This window comes from Macrobrachium nipponense, chromosome 24 (assembly GCF_015104395.2).
Source record: "Macrobrachium nipponense isolate FS-2020 chromosome 24, ASM1510439v2, whole genome shotgun sequence".
In the NCBI taxonomy this organism is placed as follows: domain Eukaryota; kingdom Metazoa; phylum Arthropoda; class Malacostraca; order Decapoda; family Palaemonidae; genus Macrobrachium; species Macrobrachium nipponense.
In genome coordinates this window covers 68549186-68571203 of record NC_061091.1, presented here as the reverse complement: position 1 = coordinate 68571203, position 22018 = coordinate 68549186, and the positions used below count along the sequence as shown (strand labels likewise).

General features: G+C 46.0%; 1 protein-coding gene across 4 annotated transcripts in view; it reads right to left on the bottom strand.

Moving 5' to 3' along the window:
• LOC135205757 (tRNA (cytosine(38)-C(5))-methyltransferase-like) overlaps window positions 1-22018 on the bottom strand; it is a 71534-nt gene that overhangs the window by 9092 nt on the left and 40424 nt on the right. For all 4 annotated transcript variants that reach the window (XM_064236884.1, XM_064236885.1, XM_064236886.1 and 1 more), the window contains one exon: window positions 11828-12011. In XM_064236884.1, the coding sequence (XP_064092954.1) occupies window positions 11828-12011 (184 nt within the window). The remainder of the gene's footprint in view (window positions 1-11827; window positions 12012-22018) is intronic.

The following is a 22018-nucleotide window of genomic DNA, read 5'->3' as shown; positions in this document are numbered from 1 at the left end:
TGGGGACAAGGAAAATCCTGCTGTAAAACCCCTTTGACGGAATGGATACTCGTTCCACAGCCCCTTTTTCCATCATCTTCTTCACTTCCTCTTGCAGAATAAAAGCCTTCTGAGGTTCCTGAGCATAAGCAAGGTGAGGTAATGGCTGTTCTGTCAGGGGTGGGGTTACTTCGAACGGAATCAAATACCCGACCCTGAGAACATCCACCACCCACTGCTCTGCTCCCAGTTCCTGCCACACCTTCCACTGATTTGCCAGGCAAACCCCCACTGGTGTGGCTGAGTGATGAGAGGTGCCCATCCTATCGTCTTGAGCCTCTCCCTCTTCCCCTAATCCCCCTTCCTCTGTTATTTCTATTGTGAAAGGGCCAATGAGATAACTTCTTTGGGGAAGAGGGTCTTGTTGCTCTATTAGGAATGTTATGTCTCACTGGCTTCTTTCGAGATATTTGCTGCTTCCTTACCTCCATAGGGTTAGCTTGACTGTTAGATGTTTTACTAACTGCCTACTGTACCAATCTATCGTTAAGTGTCCATCCTTCTCCTATCTATAGCCTCTTCCAGTATGGCCTCTGGTAACAGCAATTGCGACTCTAAGATATCCCCATTCCTCATTGCTAGCAGGGAATCCAAATCAACAGTGCGGCTTAGTCTAGCCAAAGCTGCATCTCTCCTCATTAACAGGATATTTGCCCAAACATTGGCACTTAAATTTGTCAAGTACGCAATTGCTTTGGAACCTGATTGTAGTAATCTAATGAACATTGATTCATCCACTACTTTTCTTGTCACTTCTGAGGATGCAATTTTCACCACTGCTGTTGACCAAAGCAGTCTGAAAGACAGAAGCCGTTGCTTCTAACGTAGCAACCACTTGGCAAGTCATGGAAGGGCATTCCATTTTAACTTGATCTAAGGTTAATCCAGGCCTTAACCTTACCACATTTGGGTTAATTTGTCTAGATAGCAAAGGAACCATTGGTGTCGTATAATATTTCCTATGTTTCATCATTGGAGGAGGGATAAACTTAAACGATCTATTTGATCTTAAGGAATTATCCGTTCCCGCAATCCGTGCATTTACGTGTTGTAAAACGGACTCTGCATGACTTGAACAAGGGAATTCATACGACAACTTGGGTGTGCTTTTTCAACCCAAACACCATGTCAATCTCTGAAGGCAGCATACTGGCAGGTGTTTCCATGCTCCCCGAAAGGTTATTGAATTGACGAATCAAATCAATCAACTCCACATACGAAGCCAGAAACATGATATTGTCATGTTACAATAAAGTTTTATACATACTTACCTGACAGATATATACTTAGCTATAGACTCCGTCGTCTCCGACAGAATTTCAAATTTCGCGGCACACGCTACAGGTAGGTCAGGTTGATCTACCGCCCTGCCCTGGGTGGCAGGACTAGGAACATCCCCGTTTTCTAATCAGAATTCTTCTCTTCCACCTGTCTCCTGCGGGGAGGCTGGGGGGTGGGCTATTAATCGTATATATCTGTCAGGTAAGTATGTATAAAACTTTATTGTAACATGACAATATCATTTTTATACATTCAACTTCCCTGCCAGATATATACTTAGCTGATTAGCACCCATTGGTCGGTGGGTAAGAGACAGCTAACTACTGAAATAGACAGGTACAACATATGTTGTAGGTATTTATAAACCTTGGTTCCTACCTTATTAGGCTGAAGACTTCTTGCGGCTACTGCCTTGTAGTCTGCTTAGCCTCAAGAGCCTCAGCGAGATAATGATCTATGGCTAAGAGTTCTTGTGGGTCTGCCAATGGGGTCTTATCCACTTACTCGGCAGAGCCTAAAGGCCTTTGTCATTGGGTGCTATTCCACTTACATGACAATACACCTTGTTCAAGGAGCACAAAACCGATCCCGATCACCTGATCCTAACATCCCATGTTTTATTCTTTAAGATTGGTAAGGATGTCATCCCCACGAAACTCCTCACAAACAAACCAAAAAAAACTCGAAACATAATTACACTTTACATTACAAAATATACAAAAAAAAAATTTTGTTACTCCCCCTACTAGTCATACATACCCTTGATCGCCTACCAGCAATGACTCTGCTCCCGTGCGACAGTAGTGAGCTTGCTACTAGAAACAGCACATATCTGACAAGAGGGTTTATGTACGAAAAAAACACAAAATTAAGGATCAGTCTTTGCTCCAAGACCCAGTACTGTATCTGCTGATACAAAAGGACCTAGTGAGAAGCACTTCTCATAGGTCACTCTCACGTCCTTCAGATAATGAGATGCAAACACTGAATTGCACCTCCAATAGTAGTCTCATGATATTCTTCAGAGACATGTTCTTTTGAACGCCAAAGACGTTGCTACTGCTCTTACTTCATGCGTCTTGACCTTTAGAAGACCGAAGGATGCCTCAGAGCAGTTCTTGTGAGCGTCTGTAATAACGCTTCTCACAAAGAAAGCTAAGGCGTTCTTTTGGGACATGATCGTTTTTGGGGTTCTTCATGCACACCAAAGACCTTGTGACAAGCTCCCAATCTGTCTCTTCCTCTCTAAATAGAATTAAGAGCTCTCACTGGACAGAGAGATCTCTCTATCTCTCTGCCTACCAGGTTAGATAGGCCTTTTACCTCAAAACTTCTGGGCCAAGGTTTTGATGGGTTTTCGTTCTTGCCAGAAACATTGTCTGGTAAAGAACAGATGGCAGCATCTCCTTTGAACCCCACCGTGGAATCCAGAGCGTGTAATTCGCTCGTCCTCTTGGCTGTAGCGAGAGCCACCAGGAACAAGCATTTCTAGTGACGTCGCGGAAGGACGCCAGATGTAAAGGTTCGAATTTGTCCGATGAAAGGAATTTCAGGACCACGTCTAGATTCCAACTAGGTGTTCTAGGAGTAGCTGCTTTCGACGTCTCAAAAGATCTAATTAGATCGTGGTAGATCTTTGTCGTTAGCAATGTCTAGGCCTCGATTCCTGAAAACCGAAGACAGCATGCTTCGGTATCCTTTTATTGTCGAGATAGATAGGTGTGACTCCTTTCTCAGAAAGAGGAGGAAATCGGCAATATTCACTATAGAGGTACTGGAGGGGAGGACAGCTTCTGAACCTTACACCACCTCCTAAAGACTTCCCACTTCGACGGTATACTCTTCTCGTCGAAGCTCTGCGGGCTCTAGCGATAGAGCCCGCAGCCTCGCGAGAAAAGTCTTTCGATAGTCGAAAGGCAGTCAGAGCGAGACCTGGGAGGTTGTGATGAAACCTCTCGAAGTGGGGTTTGTCTGAGTAGATCGTGTCTGTTTGGAAGCGATCTGGGGAAGTCCACTATCCACTCCAGTACCTCCGTGAACCATTCCTGGGCTGGCCAAAATGGGGGCTATGAGTATCAACTTCGTGCTCTTCGAAGCTACAAACTTCCTGAGCACTTCCCCCAGGATTTTGAACGGGGGAAAGGCGTAAGCGTCCACACCCGACCAATCCATGAGAAACGCGTCTATAGCGAAGGCTCTCGGATCCTCTACTAGAGAGCAAAAGGTCTCTATTCTTTTGGATAGGAACGTCGCAAACAGGTCTATGTGAGGTCTCACACAGGGACCAAAGACTTCGACACACTTCTTCGTGAAGAGTCCATTCTGTGGGAAGGACCTGGTTTTCTCCTGCTCAGTCTGTCCGCTCTCACATTTTGTTATCCCTTGAACAAACCTTGTGAGGAGAGTTATGCCTCTTTCTTCCGTCCAGGTTAACAGGTGTTTTGTCAACTGATAGAGGAGAACGAGTGCGTGCCTCCTTGCTTTCTTATGTAAGCCAGAAGCCGGGTGTTGTCTGAGTGATCTGTATTACCCGTCTCTGACTATCTTTTTCGAAGGACTTTAAGGCTAGGTGTATGGCCACAAGTTCCTTGCAATTGATGTGCCAGGACACCTGTTCCTTTTGTCCAGGTGCCTGACACCTCCCTTGCTCCCAGCGTCGCTCCCCATCCCCGACTCCGAAGCGTCGGTAAACAACACTTGGTCTGGGTTCTGCAGAGCAAGCGATAAGCCTTCGTTCTTTTGAAGCTGAGGGATCCACCACCTCAGATGCTCTTTTACTTCTTGTGGAAGTTGGAAGATGTCCGAGAGTTGACCCGTCTTCCAGCTCCACACCTCTTTGAGGAAAAACTGAAGAGGGCGAAGGTGAAGTCTCCCTAGCGAGAAGAACTTCTCCAATGAGGACAGGTCCCTAAAGGCTCAGGTAATCCCTCGCTGAGCTGTCCTTTCTTTCTAAGAAGCTCGAGATTCTCGACAAACCTCGAGCAATTCTTTCTCGCGAAGGATATACCCGAAAACCCCGAGAATCCATCTGAATCCCCAGATAGACCAAGTTCTGGCTGGGGATCAGTTGTGACTTCTCGAGGTGACGAGCAAACCCCTAGCGAATCTATCATGTTCCTTGTTACTTCCAAGTCCTCCAAGCACTGACTCCTCGACTTGGCCCTGATCAGCCAGTCGTCCAAGTAGAGGGAGATGTTTATCCCTTCTAGGTGAAGCCATCTTGCTACATTCGCCATGAGGTTGGTGAAATACTTGTGGGCTGTAGACAGACCGAGCACAGAGCCCTGAATTGAAAGATCTTGTCTCCTATCACAAAGCGAAGATATTTCTTTGACTGATGGTGAATGGGAACGTGGAAATAGGCGTCTTGTAGGTCCAGAGAGACCATCCAATCTCCTGGGCGAAGCGCCGACATGACAGAGGCGGACGTTTCCATACGAAACTTCTTTTTCTGTACGAAGCGATTCAGAGCGCTTACGTCCAGAACTGGCCTCCACCCCCCCGATGCCTTTGGTACTAGAAAAAGGCGATTGTAAATCCCGGGGAGTGTGGATCTTGTACCAGTTCGATGGCCTCTTTCCCACATTTGCTCCACCATCTGAAGAAGAGTCTTTCGCATTAACGGGTCTCTGTACCCTCGCTGACAGTTCCCGAGGCGTAGATGTTAGGGGCGGTTTGTCGTCGAAGGGGATTACATATCCCTTCTTCAGGACCGACACTGACCAAGGGTCGGCTCCCCTTTGTTCCCATACTCCTGCAAAGTTCAGGAGTCTGGCGCCCACTGGTGCTTGGAGAGCAACAAGTCACTTAGATTTTTTGAATGGTCTAAATGAAGACCTTCCTCTCTTTTCAGAGCTCTTCTTTCTGCAGGGGGACGACGAGCCGTTGCACCTCCACGAAAGGGCTGCTGAGTAGGACGAGGTTCCTTCTTAACCGTCGCCACTACCGGTCGTCCTTTCTTGGACGTTTGAGTAAGTAGGTCTTGTGTTGCCTTCTCAGTTAGTGAGCGAGATATATCCTTGACTAACTGAGAAGGAAACAGATGATCTGATAGCGGGGCGAACAGTAAGGCAGTCCTCTGGCTCGGAGAAACCCCTTTCGATAAAAGGGAACCATATACTGATCTCTTTTTCAGGAGACCAGCACCGAAAAGTGAAGCCACTTCACCTGAAACCAGTCCGTGTACTGCCTTGTCCATGCAGGACAGAACGCTATGGAGAATTTCTGGGTTCTTCAGAAACTCCGGATCCTTAGATTTGTTGGCCAGAACTCCGAGCGACCAATCCAGAAAATTGAAACACCTCTAAAGTGACAAAAAGTCCCTTTAGAAAGTGGTTCAACTCTGAAGTGCTCCACGTCGCTCTGACCGATCCTAAGGAGTGACGTCTAGAGGCCTCCACTAAACTGGCAAGTCGCATCTGCAGAGGCGGGTAAAGAAAGACCATAGTCTCTCCTGTCCCATACCAAATACCTCTCCTTCGTGCAATCGGAAGGAGGCATGCGAATACCGTCTTTCCTAACTCCTTCTTCTTGTCCATCCAAGAATCTAAAGAATGGAGTGCCTTCTTCATTGATATCGCAGGCTTCATTTTCAAGAATGCCGACGATTTGAGCCGTAGCTGAGCTCGAAAAGAGCGAACGAGGAGAAGGAGGAGGCTGCAGGACTAAGAGAATCTCCAAACTCTTGTAGTAGTAAAGAGGCCAAGACTTTGTAACTCGAAAGTCCCTCATTAGCAGGAGGATCGTCGTCAGACAACTCGTCTAACCCTCGATCCGACGAAGGAGAACGTTCTCGTTTTGAGGAAGAGTCCTTCCAAGACCTCCTATGTTCTGAAGGAGAGGAGCTTCCATTTGGCGAAGAGTCATAACCTCCAGGAAACAAGGTCCCCGACTCTTGAACTCCTGGCTCTTGACTCTTGCCTCCTGACTCCTGCCTCCTGGCTCCTGACTCCTGCCTCCTGACTCCTGACTCCTGCCTCCTGACTCCGGACTCCTGCCTCCTGACTCACGGATCGGACTACGGACTCCTGGCTCCTGCCCTCTTGACTCCTACCTCCTGGCTCCTGGCTCTGCCTCTAGACTCCTGCCTCTTGCCTCCTGGCTCTTGCCTCCTGGCTCTTGCCCCTCCTGGCTCTTGCCCCTCCTGGCTCTAGCCTCCTGCTCTGCCTCTTGCCTGGATGCCTCCACACTCTTGGCTCTTGGCTCCTGCCTCCTGGTTGACTCCTCACTCCTGGGTGACTCCTCACTCCTGGCCGGTGCCAGACGTGTGATTGTTTCATCCAGGTGCGTACAGGAAACCTCACCTCGAGTAGGAGTATCGATCCTGGAGGTAGATACCTCCATACATCTGGAGGATCTTTTAATAGGAAGGGAAGTGTCTTTCTTCTAGGAGGCTCCTTTGACAGGACTCCTACAAATGACGAAATCTGTTCCTGCTCGCCATCATGAACCTCTTTGTAGCCTCCTCTTTATCCTCTTCGGGAGGAGGGGGGAAGGAGGAGGCGGGGAGGAGTCCATAGCCTCCACCTCCTGCCTCCTTCTCACTCTGGTTGGAAGAATGGCTCTTCTCGCCCTTCTTAACTCCCGATGGAGACTCCTCAGGGAAGTTTTCAGGGCTCGAGTCAATAGTCGGCGCCCTCCAACTCTCTTGAGAGGCCGAGATCGATCGGAATCTCTCCAATCACGTCTCGGTGATGAAGATCCCGACGACGAGAAACACTCACGTAGGACGCTTTTTACAATAGCGGTCCTTGGCAGTCTGGGGTTTGTCACAGAAACCGCCGAAGGGACACCTGATCGGTGGGGATTCTCCACAACCTCCTTTCGGCTTTCGACATTCCTTCTTCTGGGCATGTGAGCTTGGAAGAGGTCTAGACCTAGGAGCGTTGCTGAGCCGACCAGATGCCCCCTCCACTACACTGGGGACACTTTATATCACTGTCTAATGACAAATCACTAGACTTACCTTGTATGGCAGCCATTTTGTTTACCATATTTTGAAGGCTGCTTTTAGATCTGCAAGTTCTTTCGCTGGATCTACAGGTTCTGCATAGGAGAAGGGGGCTGCAATGGAAGGAGAAGTAGCAATACTTACCCTTGGGGAAGATCCCAAGCTTGGAATTAGTTCAGATCTAGAACTACTTAAACTTCTATGAGAAGCCTTCCTCGCTCTTTCTCTTTCTAACTTTTTTAAATAATTAGTTAGATTCTTCCATTCGTTCTCACTCAAGTTCTCACATTCTTTACAGTATTAGTAAAAGAACATTCATACTCCCTGCACCTCTTGCATACCGTGTGAGGGTCTACCGAAGCTTTCGGCAACCTCACCTTACAGTTCCTACATTCACACAACGTCTCACAACCATACCAGAGTCAGAATATTTAAAGAAAAAGAAAAAATCCAAATCAAGTCCACAAAACAGTCCACAAAAGCGTATGCCAATCCAACAATCCAGATACGTCACCAAAAGTCGGTCAAGAAGATCAATTGCCGGTGAAAAAGAAAAACCAATCGAGAGGAACCAACAACAATGTTGATGGTCGGCGACAGAAGAATTCTGATTAGAAAGGGCGGGGATGGTTCCTAGTCCTGCCACCCAGGGCAGGGCGGTAGATCACCGACCTACTGTAGCGTGTGCCGCGAAATTTGAAATTCTGTCGGAGACGACGGAGTCTATAGCTAAGTATATATCTGGCAGGGAAGTTGAATGTATAAAATCTTGGTTTTCTCCTTCCTCCAGTTCTAGCGTACTGTGCTCAGCCACAGGAGAAGCTATCTCACTCCTATCCTCTGACACACGTTCAGGTGCTTCGTGGGCGTCTGCCCCTACGGCCGCGGCCTCTTTGATCTCTGATGGCTGCCGACGGCTCGATCTCGAATAGTCAGCGGATCTAGAGCGAGAATCTTGCCTATACCTCCAAGATGAAGGCTCTCTCAAAACCGAGCTAACTTCCTCTCTATGGTGATTAATATAGTCTCCAACGACCGTCGGAGAATTCAGCATTGATTCCTCATGTAACCCTTTAACGCCGATTGGACGTATTAAACGTCGATATAAATTGTCTGTTGGGTGCCGATTGGACGTATCGTACGTCAATATAAACAAAGTTTTTTAAAAAATTCGCGGAAAAATAGTTATTGGCCTACTAGGCAAAAAATTTTGAATCACGCCCCTTGGGGGATGCTGGGAGTTCACGGATAAAGGCGTTGTTTTGTTTACAATCGTTACCCAGGCGCGCAAGCGCAAATTGCTTTCTTCTCGCACTAAAAAGTATCAGCAACACATCTTGGAAATTATTTCGTCACTTTGACATAATTTTTGCACCATTTTATATTAGACGTTACATGGAGAATTATATATGAAAATGTGCACAATTTCATGTAGAATACAACCAAAAACAACTCATGGTTGATGCTTTTATCAGTTTTGAACTATTTTCATATTAATATCCATAAGTGCCAAAATTTCAACCTTCGGTCAACTTTGACTCGACTGAAATGGTCAAAAAATGCAATTGTAAGCTAAAACTATTACATTTTAGTAATATTCAATCATTTACCTTTATTTTGCAACAAATTGGAAGTCTCTGGCACAATATTCCAATTTATGGTGAATTTATGAAATAAACTTTTTCTTTACGTCTGCGCGGTAACTCTTCCGATAAAATCATAAATTTTTTCATCCGATTGCCATAATGTTTGCACCATTTTAAATTAGCCGTTACATAAAGTTTCATATATGAAAATGTGTGCAATTTTATGTAGAATACAAAAAAAACAACCTAAGGTTGTAGCTTTTATCAGTTTTGAAATGTTCTCATATAACTAACGATAAATAGAAAAAATTTGTCCTTCGGTCAACTTTAACTCGACCGAAATGGTCGAAAACTGCAATTGTAAGCTACAACACTTACAGTCTAGTAATATTCAATTAATTGTCTTCATTAGGCAACAAACGGGAAGTCTCTAGCACAATATTTTGATTTATGGTTAATTTTTGAAAACAGTTTTTTCTTGCGTCCGCACGTTACGAATTCATGCATCATTTTGTGATAATATTTTCTCTGTGTTGCCTCGATGTTTTACAATGTGTTATGTACCAAAATGATCGCAATTTAGTGTACAACACAACAGAAAAAAATGAACTCATTAGCTTTAACCGTTTTGCTCACAGCACAATTTGTATACAATTATATGAAATTTTTTTTTGCGCTGTCATATATCCCAATATTTATATATGATAATATTTTTTTTTCATTTCTGATGGTTGCATACTAAACTTCAGGCAATGACAAAAAAAGGAGCCAAAAATGAACTCTTAATCTTGAAAACTAAGCGTGCTGTGATTTTCTGAAAAAAAAAAAATTTTTCCGCTTCAGCGCTCACTGGCGAACACCGCCGACATAGGGGAGACGATTTTTAAAATACCGCTTCGGCATTTAAGGGTTAAGCGGACAGCGCCTTCCACCAACGTATCAGACGAGGTTGTCAACTCTCTATTCTTCATTCTTTTAATGGGAGCCTTTTCATCCTTTCTCCGTATTTTAAACGGTCTTACAGGCGAAACTGGTATCTGTGCTCTATTCTTAGCTGCACTCTCCGCCCCCAACGTTGATTTCACCAATGGCATTGTAGCTCTCTTAGACTCTTTGTAATCTCTACTGGCAACTCCGCGTCGGCCGCTAGCCCAGTGACCGTCGACGCTCTTGCTCGTTCGGACTCTTGTAAATGACTTCATCTGCTAGCTTTGAGCTTCCTAGCCACTGACTTCTTGATTTTCTTGCTGACTGGGATGTGACAGTCCTGGCCCGAAGATAAAGAAGAATTCACTCTTCTCTTCTTGGCCCGAGAAGGTCACGAAATCCTGTATCCTCAGACACTTGACTGGTACACGCCATGACGTCATCGAACTTAGCGATGACGCTGATCTAGAGGAAGATAACGAAGAAGTCGACGAATCACGCCTTTTCTTTTTGTCTTTCTTAGCAATTTTCTGCTCTAGATCCTGTAATTTCTTCATTACTGTGTGTACCACTGAGTCAGAAAGCGTATTTGGCTCCGGAGGCAGCGAAGTAGATCGAGAAGCAGTAGGCTGTGATGTCATCGCGTCTGCCATGTCAGTGTGTGACGCTGGTTGTAACGTCACCAATCTTGTAGAGAGAGACTGGGTGGCTGCTGCTGTCATCCCTGCGTTTGCAGCAAAACTACCTCCAACGTTCTGCATCGCTATAAACATTGAAGCTGTTGGCATAGCCACAGCATTATTTCCCATAAAGTGCAAGCCAGGAGGATGAGGAACATTCAGCACTGCCGGATTCTGCTGGAATCGTGACGCCATATAATGCTACAGCAAGCCCTCCAAGGTTGGTATGCCTGGTAGGCCTAGCACTACCCACGTACCTTCGATTCTCTGCGCGTCGGGAGCTGGCACCTGGAACAAAGATGGCGATGCTCCCCCTCTCCCTGCTGGGAACAACAGAGCATAAATATTATGCATAAAATTACCCAAAAACCCTCCAGGAGTTTCCGATAATGAATCGCTAGGAGAAGCCGAAGGGGTATGGGACAAATCAAAAGCAGGTGGCGAAACATATGGAGCAGTCTGGTGTATTGGCGATACAAAAGAAGCTGGCAACGCTTGGTCATCCAAAGATGGTGTCGTCTCCTTTCTTTTGTACTACCCTTTCTCATAAAACTTCCTCCACTGTTCCACCGACCAACCGCAACAAACTGAACACGGATTAGTAATCGTACATACATTTTCTCTGCACCTACTACACGTTGGATGAGGATCTGTTGACACTGAAGTTAGGAATCTTGAACACAAAAAGCCGCTTACTCCAGGGCATTTCCTTTGTCTTCTCTTCGAAACGGAAGATGATCCCGATGGTGAAGCAAAAATCTCCATCTCACCAAGTACACACTCTTACAGATCACACCCACACTGAGCACACTCAGAGTGAAAATTAACAAGAAAAATGAAAGTGAAATAGATAAAAACTGGGCAACTAAAACCGGCTTTAAAACAGATGGAGAGTAAACACATCCTATCTTAAAGGCGGTAGAAAAATAACTGGTGGGTCACAGGACACCGAGGGTATTCTGGGTAATATATGCCCTGTGACCTGGTATAGATGGTATTCTGGGTAATATATGCCCTATGACCTGGTATAGATGCCAATAGTCCCTGGATCTCACAAGTTTCATTTTAATTCTACCGGTTTCCAGCTTGGCGCTAGTAAATCCTAATGTTAAGACTGAAGGTTTGTTTCGTATATGAACAAAGATAGTTTTATACTAAAACATCACTCCTTTATCTATGATTAGGTTACCAGATAATAATAAAAAATCAAAAAGCATAAAAGAATGGACAACAAGGTGAAAAATAAAAAATTTAGATACAAAAGTTTTAACATTTTATAAAACTTCAATTGGACAGGAATCAATAGTATTTAAAAATTTTTCCAATTTGTGGCATTCCCTATTTTATTTTATCTTATTACAGACCTGCCAAACATAATTCTTGCTCCTCAGCATTTCCATGAGTTGCTCCCTTGCCAGGGATTTTTCAAAGCCAGCTACATTTTCCAGTAAAATCATTGTTGGTGGATGGGATAATTTTTCAAGAAGGCCTATCAAGTGCAACAAAGATGATGTACGAGTGTCCTCAACATCACGTTTCAAACCTTGCCTGAAATGAAGATATGTTGCATTGTCCATAACAAACTTGTTGCATTGTCCATCAAAAACTCCTGTTAGAAAGGATGCATATGTGTCCATAATGAATCATGTAGATAACTGCACCCACTTTAAGCTGCATTCAAGATTATTTTCTTTTTACTGAGCTATGAGAAAGATCCAACCACAAAGAAATGTGTATATATATTAAATAAATATATAGACAGCAAATAAACTATTCACAATGAATAGAAATATCATGAATTTAAGTAAGTAATGTATACAAACAGAATGGACATAAATATAACTTGAATTTACCTTCAGAATTCTATCTTATTAAGGTAGCCTTACAAATTTCCACCTAAACATTTTGCAATACAAATGTTTTCGTCCGATTGTTGTAATGTTTGCACAGTTTTATATTTGCCATTACATACAGTTTTATATATGAAAATGTGCGCAATTTCTACTTACGATGGGGTTAGGTTCCGAAAAAACCATCGTATGTCGAAAAAAACCGTATCTCAAATATAACCTAACCTACACTAAGGTAATCAGTACATCTTTACATATAGGGTAGCGTACCCTACGCTACACAGTATACTTATACATATGTGGCATAGTAATTATTAATTTCAGCTAATTCTCCAAGTTCAATGCATATTGGCTCATGATAATTCAGTACTAAGAGAAATTGAATAACATTAACAAGTTAGCCTAGTATATACAATGATAGATACCATGGTAAATCAGACTCAGATTCGGACCGATATCGGCATAATTGAGCAACGCCTACATATAATTATGGAATAAAAACATAACGAACATGCATCTTTTCCATTAATCTTTTAAAAATTATACATAACTCTATCCTATTACTATATTGTATGTATTCTCATATTACGTATTGCATCATAAAATACTAACAAAGCAGTCAGTGTTTTGGTTTGGAAATTAGCTCGTGGCAAATACGAGTTTATTTCATCATATTGCCCCAATTCGGAGCAAATTGTTTTGCTTCTAGTTAGCATAAAAGAATATCTAGATACTTTACTTATATGAGACAAGGTCATCTTTTTGTTATAAGACATGTTAATTTTAAGTCGAAATTTGAATTTAATATGTCTCAGGAACTAAAATGACAATTTGTCGAAAATTGCATTTTTCCTAACTATACAAACCTGAGGTCCTTTAACAATAGGAAGTAGCTAGTGGCAGCTGGAACGGTCGTAAGCTTCGAACAAGGGGAGAACGGTAGTTAACTGCTTGTCCGACAGTCGCGCGCCGCGCGACTGGGAGGTAAACAAATCACTTTTGCTTTTGGCCCATGCAAAATACGCAGAGTGAGGGTGGCTATGAGGAGGGACTATATGTAAAGGACCTCAGGTTTGTATAGTTAGGAAAAATGCAATTTTCGACAAATTGTCATTTGTTCCGATACGTAATACAAACCATCGGTCCTTTAACAATAGGAAGACTCACTTCTTGGTGGGAGGAATCTGAGTCTTTTGATGAACAGACTGGTGTTCGTCCATCCCTGGAATGCCTCCCTGGTCGTAAGAGCGAGGGAGGGATCCAAGCCTCTGTCCGATTGATCGGGGTGTGCACCGCAGGATCAATGGTCAGACCTCTGGGCCGAGTACTAAGAGAGAGGCAAGCGTATCTCTTCGTACCAGCAAGCAAGAACTTGTTCCTGTTTGCAAGAGGCAACATAAAGTATGGGTTGTCTCAAGCTGGCATCCACTTCCTCCCCCTTGTTGGAGGAAGTGGTGGATATACGCTCCCTATCCCTAGTGAAAGGGATAGGATGGGGCTCTGTTGAGTAGCTCACTGCATCTTGTCCTAATCCAGCAGTGACGACCGTGTCCCTCTAACCACAGGTAGGGGAAGAAGAGATGGGAAGAGGAGCCAGTCACACTCTCATTCACTCATCCATTCTTACGGTCACACAGGACCTCGATGCTGTTCAGCCTGCGAGGGTCTGGGTTCGCTACACAACGTGTTGAGCAGCCACCACGGGTCCCAAGGAAAAAGATCCAAGGACCTGTGGGCAATATCCCGAAGGTAGAAGGAAGGGCATGTGGTCTGGTTGGACCAGACCCCTGCCTTCAGTACCTGCGCCACGGAGAAGTTCTTGCGGACAAGGCAGCATCTCCTTCGCATCGAAGGCGGTGAAGTCCATTAGGGAGGGGAATGTGAACGACTCGAACCAATCGTCAGGGACCGAAGGGTTCTGAGTCTTCGCTACGAAGTTCGGTACGAAATCGAGCGTCACGGATCCCCATCCCCTGGATGCTTGACTTCGCAGGAGAAGTCATGCAGTTCCTCAGAGGAAAAGAAGGAAATAGTCGCATGACCTATCCCTCTTGCTCTACTTCGGGTGATGTGCAGTACCCATACTGGTCTGTCCGTTTGCCACGAAGTCTCTCGCATCCTCTACTCCCCATGCAGCGAAGTTCTCGGTATGGATAGGACACCGACACTCCATGGTGGGTGTCAATGGTATGGGTTACTGTGACAGCTATTAAAACGAAGTCATGATTGCTTTGTAACAAACCGAAACTAAGTCAACAGTTAGTTCGTAACGGACTCGGGCGTCTGACAGCTGCCGACTGACTGCGTTCGGTAGGAGGCAAGTTGTTCAAGCATCCGAGTAAGTCACGTGACCTTCGCCTTTAAAGGGTTATGCCGAGAGACCAAACAAATAATGTATTTGTTGTCACCAATGCCGGACAGCGAGGTGATGATTCTCTTAAGGCATGTGCCCAACAGGCGAAAGTCAATTGCCTTCTAGAGACCGAGGTCCCTGAAGGCAAAACATCTCATGGTGTTGAATCTCAGCTAAGGAGAAACAAACACTATGTACCGTTGAAGACGAAGGTAGATATTGAATGCAACCTACGTCTTCACAGACGAATCGAGAGAAGGATTCTCAAGATTCATAACCTGTGCTTACAAATGACTGAAAACGCTAACCGCTATTTCATTGCTGTCGGTGATAGAAGTCGTAGTTGCAATGAAAGCGGGGCGTTCTTCAGTAATGAAAACACAGGGGAAACCGCCTGAAGAACTGCTTCTCATGGGCTGAACATTTGGAAGTAGAGCTGTTAGGTCGGAGAGTAGGCGATGTCTTCTGACATATCTCGTAATTCGGGTGAACAATGAACAATTGTACACCTACGAATACGAGATATTTTGAAGACAAACTCAGATGTCTGCAAAATCATTCGCATTATCGCAGTGCGATGCAGCGGGAGACTTGTACAGACTTCTGTTACCGTGCGGTAAACAGAAAGATGAAAGAGTCCAAGAGATATCTCTATTGAAAATTCTCGCAATGTCGAAGGCGATGGAATCTAGCGTCACAGCAGTAGATGGTCCTTCATTATTGCGAGAATCCCCATTAATCAGAGACCTAAGTCCATGATTGTTGGGCAGAGATACGGTTCGGTAGTCAATCAAAGCCAGGGGAGAGAGAGACATAACTGACCGTGAATCTCGGAGGCCAGCTGATACTGAGCTGCTGTCAGGCAGTTTCAATACGCAGTAGTTGAGCCTGAGCTCTCGCCGACTCGTCATCCTGAGTTGCCATGTAATCCATGAAGGAATGCGTTCGGCTAGAACTACCGAGCATAAAAGATATGCTCGAGCAATTATATTTAGGCGAAACGAATTTCGGTAAATATAAAAGTTGAAATGGTGTTGTCGTGACAAAACCATAAGTATATAAAATTGAAACTGAAAACTCCTGGGAGGTTGCAGGCAACCCCGAGTTGCAGTTCAATTAGAATACTTCTCTCTAAGTCGCAATCCGAGATAAACTAGGATATGCGCCTACCCCTCGGACCATTCAAACTGCTTAGTAGAATCATGGTCGCGAGGTTAATATACGTAGTATATTTGTAGGATTCTGAACAAACGATCTCCATCCTAAATTCTTTCCTTCAAGAAAACAAAATAAGGATTGGAGATCGAACCCACCTTCGATCTCTATCAAAGAGTGAAGGAGAAGTCTTCCTCGAAGGAAAGCTTCAATGGGTGAACAGAATACTAAGACGATAGTTCAAGCCAAACTGGATATTCCCGTCCGATCTTCTCTATTCCCAGGTTGGTCGCCTACTGTAAGATAGTTTCTTTCAGCAGCAGTCTTCTTCCCAATGCTAGAAATTCCAGGAATTCGAGCATAGGCGAGGTTCCCGATTATCATGTAACATCGGGGATTCTCGTCTCGCTCACTTTAGACCGTGGTCTCGCCTAAGTGTTTGGAGATCGTAAAAACTCGAACACTCTGAATGCGCTAGAAATTCCTTAGAATTCTAAGCAGTCTGCGAAACCCCCACCGAATTCGTGAAACGATATCGGCTGGTGGTCCTCTCGATTCCCGTAGAAATCGAGAATGGCAGGATCCCTCCTCAACGACCGGGGCTTACGTCAGGTAGGACCCGAAGGTCCCCCGGTAGCGCAGTCCCGAACGTGGGATCCTACAGAGAAATCTCTGTAGGATCCCTCCCCCCCCTTTCCCTCGTAGCCGTAAGGAGAGAGGGAATGAGGAATTGGATACTCGCTCGCCTTCCAGTGGAACTAGCAGTTGGAGAAGAATAGGAGCAGCCATCGCCTTGCGGCGATGGTCTCTCAGAGTCTGGGAAAACGTATCGTCAGGAGAAAACGTTTTCCGCGGAGGGTTACGAACTCTCACTGTAGGTAAGGGTCTGCCGCCACTGTGAACGTCGTCTGGGTGGGGCTGATCGACACCTGACAGGAGAGAGCCAATACCGTCCTCCGACTCATTCCAGTCCTCGTCGAGGTCGAAACCTCTCAGGAGGAACCGAAGGAGTATTTAAATACGGTGTCCGAAGACACGTAGAAACGCCGCTGTCGCAGTAGAGGAGGTGGAAGTAGCTTGATCGACCGGCCAGAACTGAGAGAGCCTTCTTGTCCGGAGACGAGAGACTCTGGTTCGAGACAGAATCGGCAAGCTCCGATCGCGGCAGACCCACCGTCTGGTTTGGGATTCCCTCGCGGGACCCCAAAACGACTCGAGCAGAGACGTGGGCTCTGCTGGTGGAGCGGGCAATCCTTCCGCAAGGTCATTATGCTGACGAATCCAGCTTAATGACTTCTCGCAAATTTCCTCCGTTATCTCGGGGGAGTAACCCGCCGTCTTGCGGAGTAGGACCGTCCAGTCCCGTCCCCCAGCAAGAACAGTATCCCGACCGATACTCCTCCTTCCGAAGGAGGAACCACAGCGGCAAGACCCCTGAACGGTTTTGCCTCCAGCTACTTGCGCGTATGTTCCTGGTCGGTCCTAGAAAAACCGTGCCACTTGGTCCATTAACGGCGTCCATAGCGGGAATCGCGAGCGGCGCACCTCTTCGCGATCAACTCAATAGGTACCTCGCTCCTCCCGATGTAGCCCGAGGAGGTGAAGGTACAGGAGAAGCAGACCTGACGCCCCCCCCTAGCTCGCTGGCAGGACCAGCGTGCTTGGAGGGCTGCTGCTGATCGTCCACCCGCAGTGGCGATCGAGCAGCAGGCCTAGCTTGCCGCTCGCTGGGGCGAGAGGTCGGCTCGGAGAGAACGTCGACGCTGATCTCTAGCGTCAGGCGAGCTGTTGCTGGGTTACCGTCTCCGCCCGCCCGGTCCCGATGGGAGCGGCGTCAGGTGACCTGCTAGGCTCGTTGTCGCGGTGAGACCGGCGAGAGTCCTCTCGGCGCGTCGAGCCGCTGGTACCAGCCGTGGCTGGTACCGACGACCGCGGGGACCCCTTCCTCGCTAAAACAACCCCGTGGCTGGTCAGCGACCGTCACGTCAACCCGAGCAGCCAGCTGGTCGCTGCGAGCGTCCACTGGCCCAGCGAGAGTCGTCTGCACGACACTCGCCAGTCTTCTGCTCCGCGCTTCGGTCTTGGCGGCGAGCGAGCTCGCGTGTCAATTACTTTGGCTGGACGGTCTCCCGCGGGAGACCGTCCACTCGGTCTTCTCGCTAACGAGAAGCCGAGGCGGATCCTGGTTAGCGGCAGAACCAGAAAACCTAGAACCAGCGAGGAAGTGCCAGCCGAAGCTGGTACTCCTCTGGTCCCCGTCTTCTTCTCCTTGGTAGAAGAAAATACGGGCCCTGTTCCCGAGGGAGCAGGAGGACCAGCAGAAGAGCTCCCCGAATCGCCGGAGCGAGACGGGCCCTTAGAAGGTCCCGAAGGAGCCTTCTTAGGGGGGAAAAACCCGGGTTACCAGCTGGTCGCTGCAAGAGCGGCCGCTGGCCTGGCAAGAGTCACCTGAGCGTCTCTCACCAGCCTTTTCTGCTCCGTGCCGCGTCTTGGCGCCGAGCGAACTCTGGCGCCGAAACTTGGCTGCACGGTCTCCCGAGGGAGAACGTACACTCGGGATCTCTCGCAAACGAGAGACCGAGCCGGAACCTGGCGTAGCGGCATCGCCGCTAGCACCAGGCGGGAGAAGTACCAGAGCTAACCGATACTCCTCTGGTCCCCGTCTATCTCTTCCTTACGGAAGGGGAGACGGGCCCCGCTCTCCCAAGAAGGAGCAGGAGGACCAGCAGAAGGACCCCCCCCCCCATCCCACCGGGGTGGGACGGGCCCTTAGAAGTTCCCGAAGGAGACTTCTTAGGGGGGAAGGCAGCCTTCTTCTTCTTCGGCTTATGGGCCTTAGAAGTCGAAGGGGAAGAGGCAGCAGCAGAACGATGAAGATGAAGATGACAGCTTCCTCTTCTACTCTTCCTCGTCAGCTCACGCAGGACAGTCTGTCAGGTCCTCCATCCAGGCCGGAGCCGGGGCTATTGGCCGAAGCAACACGGCCCGACTGCACCTGTCCGGAAGGACCTGGGACTGGGGGGAAGACACACCGTGGGCAGGACCAGCATGGTCAGGCACAGGAACCAGGAGCGACAGGAACAGCAACCAGCTCAGGAGCGGCAGGAACAGCGGCAGCGGTAGACCCAGAAGGAACAAGCCAAGCCAAACAGCGGGAATCACATCAGCGGCAGGTACGGCATGGCCCAGCGATCGCCTCGTAGAATCATCGGCAGCCAGCGGAACCTGGGTCCTGGCGGCCGGTCCAGGGGCGAGCTGCTGGAACAGCGGAAGTCTGGGGCAGGCAACACGAAGAAAAACAGGCGGCGGCGGCAACCCCACCTCGGTACGGCTGCGGCCTAGTAGCGGCAGACGGCGTCATCGACACAGCATGGGGAGTGTAGACCAGGAGGGGGGGGAGCAGCATAAGCGGCCGTGGTAGTAGTGGAGACCGCCCCAGACCTCGCTAGACGCTGCAGCAGCCCGTGGATGCTAGGCACGGCCCTGCCTCCGCGGTGGTCCGGCCATACCTGTCCAAGGTCGTCTCCCACGGATGTAGCACCTGCGGTAACATAGATTATTATTAGTAAGGATGGGGTTCCCTTCACGCCCCAACCTGGGGGGGGGGAAAAAAAGACATGCCCCCACCCCGAACGCAAGGAAAGACCCCAAATACAAAATACAACGAAGAAGCTGAGCGGGGGCAGGAAGGAAGACGAAGAATCGGATACCAAGGGAGTCGCGGGAGAGCTTTCCGACGACTTCCTGGCAGACCTTTCGCCTTCCCCTACCCCCGCACAGCAGTGAAAAGTAATATGAAAATGAAACAGAATACTGCCCTAAGCGATTCACTTCATAGAACTTAAAGGGGAAAAGATCAATTCCCGGGTAAGAACGGAAACTTGATCCAATAATATGATGCTATAATATATATGAAATGAAACAGAATACTGCACTTGCGATTTCATTTTCACATAAAAAAAATCGTAAGGATCAATTCCCGGGTAAGAACGGAAATATGATCCATTAAATTCATGCAAATAAATAAATGAAAATGAAGGAATAATTCCAATTATCAAAATGCAAATAAAATAAATGAAAATGAAAAGAATAGCAATTGCAAATCCACTTCATTGCATTCTATTATACAAAATTAAAAGGCTCGTGCCGAGCGCAATCACACTCTTCGGTAACGAACGCACAGGGCAAAAATATAATGAAAAGAGTACTTACATTTTTCAATTACACACTTTCGCCCAAAATACATGACTCGGCGCGAGCGCGCCCGCCCTCGGCACCGAGACATAATTCAAGGGTTCAATTCATGAAAAGAGAGGAAATCGCCGCATCTACGGCGATAACTCCATGTTGGTTCATAATTAAGTAATGAAAATGAAAACAGTGTACTTACAGTTTCATTTTCAAGTCAAACAAACCATTAGTAGAAAACACAATATAAACAAAGCATACGACGATGAAGCGGGCAGAGAGCGGATGACGAACACGTCCTTCACACCCGCGGCCGAAAGCAAAAGTGATTTGTTTACCTCCCCAGTCGCGCGGCGCCGCACTGTCGGACAAGCAGTTAACTACCGTTCTCCCCTTGTTCGAAGCTTACGACCGTTCCAGCTGCCGCTAGCTACTTCCTATTGTTAAAGGACCGATGGTTTGTATTACGTATCGGAACAATTATTTTTTTCGTTAAAAGATTGCTTTGTGGGCATGTTTATTGTGTAAGGAAAATAATGTGATTCCATTCACTATTTTTACGTGATTTCTTCATAGTACAGGCTTTACCCTTACGTTATTTATCTTTTATTGATGTGAAAACAGCAGTAAACTGTATTCTTTCAAGACCTGAAGTATTGATTAAAATGATTCTCTCTCAACTTTATCTACAGTTGTGTTTGATCGGATAAGTTTATGGGAGTTTTATCTTTCTTACCAATGCACAATAACGGTCATTAGCAGCTCAAAAAGTGTTCTCAGCTTCAGCTACAACTTTTCTTAAATTTAACAGTATGTTTCCTTGCTGATCTTTGATCAATAGCAAACAAAGTTATTACCTAAAAATATATCAGTCCTATTATACATAACGTCATTTATAACATAACTGTGGTAATTGTTTACTATCATACGATGGTTGAAATACAAGCCAGATGGATGTTATTATCCAATTTTGTTGTATTTAGCAAAATGTAGTTTCTCGTTTGGTTGTTCATGGCTGTACACATTTACCAAACGAGTAAAACGTTAAAACATGAACTTTCATAATTCTCTTTTGTTGTTTTTTTATCTTATTTAACTAGAAGATGGGATAAAGTTAGGCTATTTTAATTTAGGCTACTGTAATTTGGTCTGTCTCTATTGCTTCCTGTTGTACACTGCTGGGCTGCACCCGTTACGAGCAAAATTTAAAAATATTTTCAAAATATTGTCGTATCAGTATTAAATGCTAACCCCATCATAAAATCGAATTATTGTAAGACGAATTATCATTACTCGAACACTATCTGTACCATAAATACTGCATTTTTTTTTAAAATTGTCCATCAATATCATTATAATTCTAATAAGACACTATCTAATTTCCTATCCTTCAAAATGCTTTATCACTATTGACCCTTTAACGCCGATTGGACGTATTAAACGTCGACGAAAATTGTCTGTCGGGTGCCGAACCGACGTATGGTACGCTGACGAAAATTTTTTTTTTTTTTAAATTCGCAAAAAAACAGTTAAGGCCTACTAGGCGAAAACTTTTGAATCACGCGTCTTGGGGGATGCTGGGAGCTCACGGATCAAGCTGTTGTTTAGTTTACAATCGTTACCCAGGTGCGCAAGCGCGAATTTCTTTCTTCTCGCACTAAAAAGCATCAGCAACACATCTCGGAAATTATTTTGTCACTTTGACATAATTTTTGCACCATTTTATATTAGCCGTTACAGAGTATTATATATGAAAATGTGCGCAATTCCATGTAAAATACAACAAAAAGCAACTTATGGTTGTAGCTTTTATCAGTTTTGAAATATTTTCATATAAATAACAATGTGCCAAAATTTCAACCTTCGGTCAACTTTGACTCTACCGAAATGGTCGAAAAACGCAATTGTAAGCTAAAACTCTTATATTCTTGTAATATTCATTCATTTACCTTCATTTTGCAACTCTTCCAAAAAAATCAGAAATTTTTTCACCCGATTGTCATACTGTT